This window comes from Octopus bimaculoides, chromosome 25 (genome assembly GCF_001194135.2).
Source record: "Octopus bimaculoides isolate UCB-OBI-ISO-001 chromosome 25, ASM119413v2, whole genome shotgun sequence".
NCBI classification, from domain to species: domain Eukaryota; kingdom Metazoa; phylum Mollusca; class Cephalopoda; order Octopoda; family Octopodidae; genus Octopus; species Octopus bimaculoides.
The window spans coordinates 19,890,401-19,900,285 of NC_069005.1; the positions used below are offsets into that span (position 1 = coordinate 19,890,401).

Below are 9,885 nucleotides of genomic sequence, written 5' to 3' on the forward strand. Positions count from 1 at the left end.
ATTTTAAAGTTATGTCCAAGGTAGAAGAGGGGGTTCATTAGGAAGGTTTGCCCATAACAGTAATATTATTATCAGCAGCAGCACTAGTAGTAGTAGTAGTAGTAGTAGTAGTAGTAGTAGTAGTAGTGGTAGTAGTAGTGAAATACAATTTAAATTAAAAAAACGTCAAATTTTAGAAATGGTTAATCTTTATTATTCTCATCATGAGTCATTATCATGATCATTGTCAACATTATCATTATCATTATTGTCCACTGATTCACCACCACCACCACCATCACATCCCCCACTCATACTTACGAACCAACTGACAAACAACTTGCTGTATATTTCTGCTGCAGTCTTACCTACCTTCCTTGGTTCTGGGGTTTCTTGGGTTTTTTTGGGGGTTTTTTTAAACCCAATTTATTAGTGGGATGGAGTTGTGAGATAGAAAGAGAGCAAAGGAGAAAGTTGTTTATTAGGCTTGACAGAAAGAAAGAAAGAAAGAGGGGTAATGGAGGATATTACTTTGTCTCTCTCCTTATTCTAATTGAATCTATTTTAGATTTTAGTAATGAAACAGTGTGTGCAAGAAGTTCTGAGGATTTATGATTTGATCTGGAACTTCTCCCCACATTGAAGGGGGCTTACTCTTGTAAAACACAGCACCCTATAGAATTCTTATTCTACTGTGTATGTGTGAGGGGGTCGGGTGTCTTGGTGGTCGGTGGGGGCAGCAGAGAAGAGTTGTTGTGTCTGAATTGATGCTAAAACGTTAGAAGTTGTTGTTGATTTCTATTTATACCCCATATGTCTATGGAAATGGTTGTTAGATAGGTTGGCAGGAATTAGAGAGAGGGAAAGAAAGGAAAAAAAAAAGGAATACAAGTAAAATAAAATAAGCAAAACAGGAAAATCAAAAACACCCGACTGTGTTATTTCTTTTCTTTGCCAACCTCAAAACAACAACAATCTTGAGTGTGATGGTGGTGGTGGTGGAGACTTAGCAAAGGGAGGCTGGGCAGCTCCGAAAAATCGCATCCATTTATTTATCATTTCAACAATCATAATTTCATGTTTTGCAAACAGTGTGTGTGCATATATTTATATATATATATATATATATATATATATATATATATATATATATATATATGGTGTATATCATGGTTTTTAGTTTTAGTGAAGTACAGGGTATTTCGTTAAGTTCAAATAATGTAGTTCATTGTGTGTATGTGTATAAGCTTACATACATGTATATATACATATATACATATATACACCTGTAATTATAACAATACCCAGATGGAGGTTGTTTTTCACATAACTTTGTTTAGCCAGAAAATAACTGTAGAAATAGAGAAAGCCTCTCTCTCTCAAAATGTCTTTTTAGGTAACCAACTTTCAGAGCCATGGCACCAAGCCTAAATATATGTCTGTGTGTGTATGTGTGTGTACATGTATACTTGTGTTGGTGTGTAGGTATTAAATTTATAAACAAAAAAAAAAGCAAAATATAAATACCAATTCTGGTCTGAAACAGTTCTCTGTAAGTAGTTACCAAATTGGTTCCAGAATAGTTTAAGGAATGAGGTGAAAGCCAACGAATCATAAAATATTGGAAGCACCTGACAGAACGTTTGAACATTTGCTGGATCCTGGCACAAGAATTCCACTATTTTATTGTTGGAAATCAGGCAAACTCCAAGAAAGCTGAAGAATTTCTTGAAATCTTAGAAGAGAAAAAGAGGTTTATTAGAAGGGAAATGGAAATTTTAAAAAAGTAAAGAGAGAAGCGTAAGATTTAATGAACTTTGTCTGATATATACATACATGTATGTGTATATGTATGGTGAATGTGTGTGTGTGTATACACAAAAACACACTATCATTTATCACTGAAAATGTTAAATTTCACACCTTGCCATTTTCTTACTTCTGTAAACTTGATGTTTCTCTTCTATGGAAAACAAGATCTAAGAATTGCATCACTAATTGTGTGTGTCAGTGGTTCAGTGGTATAACAATGTTATTATACTTAGTTTAGATTCGAACATTGCAAGTTCGAATCCAACTCAGCAAGGTGTATACATCTAATGCACGGAACATTAAAACTTCAGTCAGAAATCAAAACAATTGAAATAATTCCTTTAAAATTATAATATTAGTAACTACAACTCATCTCAGATATTTTTCATATCTGATAATAACCATGTTATAATAATAGTTATTATTATTAGAAGTAGTATTATTATTATAATGATGTTTTCCTTATATTTTAGCATTTGTTTCATAAGTTACTAAAAACATTGTATGGGATTTGTTACTCTTAGCATAAAAGAAGGTATCATTGCTTCAAGACAGCCGTTGGTGGTCCAATATTTTGAGGTTTTGTTCAACTGTCCTCTCAGTGGGTCTGGGATTTTTAGAAGGAAAAAAAGAAGCAAAGAAGCGAAGCTTGATAAAAAATAAACATCTTATTTGTTTTTATCTTTTCATTTCGGTTTCTTTTCCAAAATGGGATTTGATTTGAAAATTTCCAAATGTAACCATTTAAAGATAAAGTAGCAATAGAACACAAGCGGTGCTTTCTTGTAAAACCTTGATTTACTTTAGCGTGTGCATTTATATATATATATATATATACATATGTATATGTATAATGTCTTGTCTCATCTTGGTTTCCCCGGGTATGCCTTTATGTAACAACAATGAAGGTGAGATTATAAAATGTATGGTTCTGATTCAACTGAGAGAAATATATATATATATATATATATATATATATATATATATATATGTACAGAAATAATGATAAGCTTAATAAAGAAAAAATCTTCGGGGGGGAAAAGTCCTAAAGATATAAGAAGACAGATGAGCAACCAACAACACAACAAAAAATCTGGCTAAATGAAACATTTAAGAGAATGGTAGACATGAAAACCCGAAAACCAGAGAAATCAATGAACTAATCTCACAGTTGCCTACATCCTTCTTCAACCGTTGTACTCACAAATCTTTAAACGATATTGATACTTTGTGAGATTGTTTTCTGGCCAACTCTCTCTTTATCCCTCTCGCAGTTTATTCGGCTTCCCTTTTTCAAGACAATAAACTTAATAAAAAAGAAAAAGAAGAGAAAGGGTGCAAAATGGTGTTTTTCTTAATGTATTTGAAACCAATTATTCTTCAATGTCATCTCAAACTTGCCCAGGAACTTGGAAGAAAACAAAACTAACAAACAAAAAGACAAAATTCTTAAAGACAAATTCAAAAGGGCTAACGTCTGCTGAAGTTTCTGGAAAGGTTAGAAAGAAACTCTATGAACTGCATGATTCTTTGATGTGAATTTGGCATCTTTTATTTCAGTTTTCTGTTTGTCTTCATCTTCTATTTAAAGTCTCCCTACTTACCATTAATTGTTATGTGTGCGTGCATGTGCATGCATATGTATAATATGAGTATATATGCATATACTTATATTATGTAATACATATATATGTAAATACATATATATATATATATATTACGTAATATGTGTATATGTATGTAAATATGTATTATATATTTTATACCATATTTATATATATATAGTATATATTACACATGTAGTATGTAATATATCATATGCGCACACACCTTCATGTGAACAGGATTAACATGCAAGTCTATTAAAGTCATGAAAAAATGCTTGGCAGAGTGGGGGAAATGTACAGTATGTATATATATATATATATATATATATATATATATATATATATATATATATATATATATATGTATGTATATATATATGTGTGTGTGTGTGTTTAGATAACTGACCACTCTGTTGTTTGTTTACAGGAATCCATTAGTTACATGTAAACAATATCAAAGAGGAGAGTGTAGGGTCTTCACCTCATTCCTCTCTTCTCCAATGATCTACAGTCAGAAATTTGGATGTGATGTTTGTGTGAAACCTTGATATGAGCTTTAATAATCTTGTTATTTGGACACATAGAAATACATACATGCATATGCAAAGAGTGACACACAGAGAAAATGATCATAATTTGTCTTTGCATATATCATTGTATTTGTGTGTATATGTGTGTATGCATGCGCACGTGCACACTCACATACACATATGTCATCATCAATGTTAATGTCCGTTTTCCATGTTGGCCTGAGTTGACTGTTTGACGGGCTGGTAAGCCCTCATCATCATCATCATCATCATCTAACATGCAATCTCCATGCTCACATGGGTTAAATATATATGTGTGCGTGTGTATATGAAAGAGAGAGAGAGTATATGTATGTTCACAGGCGTATACATGCTCATGGATGAACGATAGCTATGTGTGAGTGTGTGTATATGTATGAAAGCAAATGTATACATGCTAAATGCCATTAACTTTATTTTGTTGTATTTGGCTGTATATAAAGCAATAATAATAATAATAATAATAATAATAATAATAATATTGATGAACATTAGAAATAATACATTGATGCTTCTGTTACATGTTGCTATACTGGTTGTTTTGAGTAGTGCATGTCCTAATTGAAAAGGAAAGTTGATTTTGTACTTGTGGGAGGTGGGGCAGGGAAGGCAGTGATGGTGGGGAGGTCTATTAAAAAATATCAATTTTTTCCCTTTTTTTTTGAATTTATTTGTATTTGATTTGCAAATTACGTTGTACACATTTATTTGTACTGTACATATGTATATTATTCACTTCCTTCTCTCTCCACTCTCTTTGTCTTTCTCTGTCTTTCTCTTTCTGTCTCTGTCTTTCCCTCTCTCTCTCTCTCTCTCTCTGTCTTTCTCTCTCTCTCTTATTGTCCTTGTCTTTTTATTTCTCTCTTTCTCACACACAAACACATACTTTTGTTCATTCATTGGTTCATTTAATGTTCATTTCTTTTCATGGTAGCATGAATTAGAAAGGGACTTATTTCAATCAGGATTTTACAATCAGATGTTCTTCCCCTTGGTAATCCTTACTTCCCTCCTCGAGTAAGGGATTTTGTTTTTATTTCAGAGGTTTTAGAAAAATTCAGCACAGTCAACCGTCAACATCATTGCCATTTCACTGAGGCACTGACAAGCATAGAATATCAACAACTGTGCACATACACAGACAAGCACACTACATAATACATATACACACATATGCATATATATACGTGAGTGTATATATATGTGTGTATGTGCATGGCACCTTGGACAAGTGTCTTCCACTATAGTCTCAGACTGACCAAATCCTTATGAGTGGATTTGGTAGACAAAAACTGAAAGAAACCTTGCGTATATGAGTGTGTGTGTGTGTGTGTGTGTGTGTGCATAAGCAAACAAATGGGGGTGCATTGCACTGCAATAAATATTTCAAAAGTTAGACAGAGAAAGGAAAAATAGACAAAAACTGGGCGAAAACATAACAGACAGAAAAGGGAGAGAAAAACACAATGCAAGGAACATTTGAAGGTGATTTTCTCATCAGTTGGTTTCTGAAACATCTTCGTGGTTTTGCAATATTTAAAACAAAGACCACTGTTATAAACAGGAGCACCAGAGCATAGAGCTACAGGAAAAGGCTGACAAATAACATTGTGTATACAATAAGAAATAATGATGATATAACAGACAAGGAATGGTATATATATACAATAGAAAATGCCTTATAGCTGCACAATAAGCAAAAGGTATAATTATATATGTACGTGTGACCTTGTGTCACTGTTTATCCCCCAACTGATGTGGATGTGTTTACAACCCCTGTTATCTAGCAGTTGGGCAAAAAGAGACTGATAGAATAAGTACCAGCCTTAACAAAAGGTAAGTGCTGGAGACGATCCATCTGATTAAAACTTTTTTAAGGTGATGCCCCAGTATGGCCGCAGGCTAATGACTGAAACAAGTAAAAGATAGATGTATGTGTACACACACACACACGCACACACACACGCGCGCGCGCACGCACACACACGCACACACACACACACACACATATTTATTCAAAACGTTTGTGTGTGTGTGTGGTGTGTATATTTTGTGTGTGATCAAGGTATTTCAGCTGGTATAGTATATCAAGGGCTACACAATCCAATGTGATGTCTTTTTTTGTTAAGGTAGGTAGGCTGGGACTTGGGAGAGATTTGGCAGCTGTAAGTAGAGTAACAACGTTAAAGACTCCTTCATTAATTTGATGCAAGTAGTAGAAAATAGTTTAATGTAGCAAAGAAGAGAAGGGACTCAGAAATATAAATAGAACGAGGAGGACTCTGGTTGGTAAAGAAAATTGTGCCTTTAAGTCAGACCACACAGCATCATTCTGAATTTTTGAATGCTTACTAGAGTTATCTCCCCTGCAACAACTAGTTCTGCGTTGTGTGAATATATCTATATATGCACACACATATATGTTCATGCATTTGCATGTATATGTGGGTGTATATATGTAAAATAGGTATAACTACACATAATTTCTTATATATATATATACACGTGTGTGTGTATATATACATTTACTTGTATGTGTGTGTAAATACACACACGCAAACAAACCAAATTGGTTGCAATCATTGGACATTAGCAACAGCAATAAGACTCATCAAAATATGTAATTATTAAAATTGTCAAATTATCCATTCCTACATGTATCATTGATTGGCAAACACTTAACGAATGCAGCAAGATGGTACATGTTGGAGGGTTCATTATGGGTGGGGGGGTGACACATATTTAATATTTCAGTTTTATAAACATTTTGGTTGATGTGACTCCTCATTTTCTTTTCAGTAATTAATGTTTCTTGTTTAATTATTCTAACATTAAGTATGTTATCTATATATTTATTTATTTATAAGCGTGTTTGTGTTACCAATTGATTCATTGCTTGTTTTATTACTTATTATATTTTTATTTTTCCATATTTTTATTCTTATTATATCTGGTATTATTGTTGTTTCATTATTATTGTTGTTGTTATTGTGGATTTGTAGAGTTGTTAAAGCATTGCAAAATTGCTTTGCTGTATTTATTCCAGTTCTTTACATCCTGAGTTCAAATTCCGCCAAGATTGATTTTACCTTTCATCTGTTCAGGGTCAATATAATGTGTACCAATTTAGCACTGGTGACAATATAATGAACTTACCCCCTTCTTCAAAAGTGCTGGCCTTGTGCCAAAATTAGAAAGAATCATTATCATTATTATTTTTATCATTATTATTATTATTATTATTATTACTAGAATGATGAATTAGCAGAATCATTCAGACATCAAACAAAATGCCTTACCTATTTGTTCCAGCTGTTTTTATTCTGAGTTCAAGTTTTGCCTTTCATCCCTCCAGGGTCAGTAAAATAAAACACTAATCAGGAAATAGGGTCAGTGTAATTGACTAATCTCCCTGCTCTCGTAAAACAAATTTTAATTACTTGTGCCAAAGTTAGAAAGGATTACTTTTAAGGTGGTGAGCTAGCAGAATTCTTAGCATGCCAGACAAAATGCTTAGCAGCATTTCATCCATCTTTACATTCTGAGCTCAAATTCCACTAAGTTTGACTTTGCCTTTCATCATTTTCGGGTTGATGAAATAAGTACCAGTCAAGTACTTGGGTCGATGTAATTGACTAGCCCCACTTCCCTAATATTTCAGGCCTTGTGCCTATAGTTGAAAGGACTATTATTATTTGATGTGGTTCATTTTCAGTCTTACTCCTTGTAGAATTTATGTGGGTGGCAGGTCACTACATATACCCTCAGATCTCCACACAGTTTCAGTAAGTGCTCAAAACCCTCCTGATGATCTTTCCTATTCCTAAGAGGCAAACTTTCTGTAGAAGTTCTCCAGGACATTCCATTTCAATCTACTTTATCCATTTGTCGATAGGAAATTATTATTATTACTATTATTGTCATTATTATTATTATTATTGCAGTGAGCTGCAGAATTTTTGGTATGTCAGACAAAATGCCTCATGGCATTTCTTCAGAAATAGTTGGAAGAAACACCACTAGGCATTTTGTTCGACACACTAAAAATTGTGTGGCTCATTGCTTTGATAATAAAGTTGTGAGTTCAAATTTCGCCAAAGTTAACTTTGCCTTTCACCTCTTTGAGGGTCAATAAAACAAGTAGCAGTCAAATACATAATCAAGTAGCCCCTCCCCACAAATTTGTCAGGTCTTGTGCCTACAATAGAAGTAGTTATTATTTTCAAGTTATTATTTTGCAGCATTTCCTCCAGGCTTATGTTCTGGGTTCAAATTCCTCCAAGGTCAGCTTTGCCTTTCATCTTTTCAGGGTTGATAAAATAAATACCTGTTGTACACTGGGGTTAATGTAATCAACCAACCCTTCTCCACCAAACTTTCAGGCCTTATGCCTACAATAGAAAGCATTATTATTTTCATTCTTATCATTTGCATTATTTTTATTTGCCTTATTTGCATTATCCTTATTTCCATTATTATTATTATTATTATTATTATTATTATTATTATTATTACTTGCCTTTTAATTTTATTTTCCTTTTAATTTAATCCATTTTCCTTTGTTGACCTTCCTTTTTTTGTCAGGCCTCCTCCACCACTACCGCCATCTTCACTTCCTCTTTCTCAACCTTTCCCCGGGTTTCCCCACATGGAATCTGCAGTGATGAAACAAAGTTCGCAGTCCTCCACTTCGGATGGCAACTACAGTAGTTTCCAATCATCGGAGACGGTCAAATCATCTTCGATGTCAACCCATAGCACATCAGCAGATGAAACTTGCGGTACCACTGCATTCACGGGCCTCGTTGATGTCCCGTCTGCCTTTGCACCTGTCCATCCTCTTGGACCAGCTCCAGTGATTTCCGAGCAAATGGAATCAAAGACTTCCCAGAGTTATTCAAAGCTGGAGAGCACCGACTCGAAATCTGAAGTGATGCAGAAGAGCGAACAGTCAACAATGGAGCGATCAGAGAAATATGCCATGTCTTCATCGACACTGCAACAACAACAACAACAACAACAACAACACCAACAACTGCCACAGCTTCAACAGCCCCCTTTGATGATGATGATGATGAGTAACAAAATGCAGAGCGAGAGTCAGGGCCAGGGCTTGCCCATAGCGGACATGAACGCTCCGCCTTTCCCTGTCCAGCAGAGCTACGAAACTAAGTCTGAGCAGAGTCACATTTACAAGAAGATTGAGCACAGTGACGTGTCCCAGGGTTTTCCCTGCCCACCGCCACCACCACCGCCCCTAGCTCCTTCGGCACAGCCGATTCCGCTACAGATCGGTGCTGGTCAAGCGGATAGTTATTACCAACAACAGCAACAGCAATATCAGCAACAGCAGCAGCAGCAGGACTCCAGCCCTGGTTACCAGGTGTTATCTCCCTTCCAGAGCTCACAACACTATGAATCTAGTGTCTCCGAACAACAACAACAACACCAACAGCAGCAACAGCAAGAGGTCGTCACCTCTTCCATGCAGCAACACTCCTCTGTATCTGCTTCGGACAATTTCCAGAGGTTAGATTCCATCCCAGTGCATGACCGAGTGAAGTGCTTAACCTGAAACTGCATTCTTAACAAATCAACATATATCATATATATATATATATATATATATATATATATTTGTTTTGCAAGATTTTTGATGTGAAATCGTGTGTTGAAACAGATGTTGTTGTACTTGGGGATGGTCATATTGCCAGTTTAGCCAATAAAAACACACGCACTGTATATTTGGTGTTAATTTGCTTCAGCTTTATATTACATTAATCTTAATCTTATTTCGGCCAGAGTTCTTTCGTCACACTTCTGTGACCTCATCAGTGGTCCTTTGTTTCCTTCTTTCTTATGTGTGTCTCACCTTGCTAACTATCAGCCATTTTGTATATTTTCAAAATGGCTGATAG

General features: G+C 34.8%; 1 protein-coding gene across 2 annotated transcripts in view; it reads left to right on the forward strand.

Annotated features, from left to right (window-relative positions):
* The window catches only part of LOC106874417 (PDZ and LIM domain protein Zasp), a 389,352-nt gene that overhangs the window by 340,065 nt on the left and 39,402 nt on the right, over positions 1–9,885 (forward strand). For both annotated transcript variants that reach the window (XM_052976751.1, XM_052976750.1), the window contains exon 7: positions 8,552–9,496. In XM_052976751.1, coding sequence (XP_052832711.1) covers positions 8,552–9,496 — 945 coding nt within the window. The remainder of the gene's footprint in view (positions 1–8,551; positions 9,497–9,885) is intronic.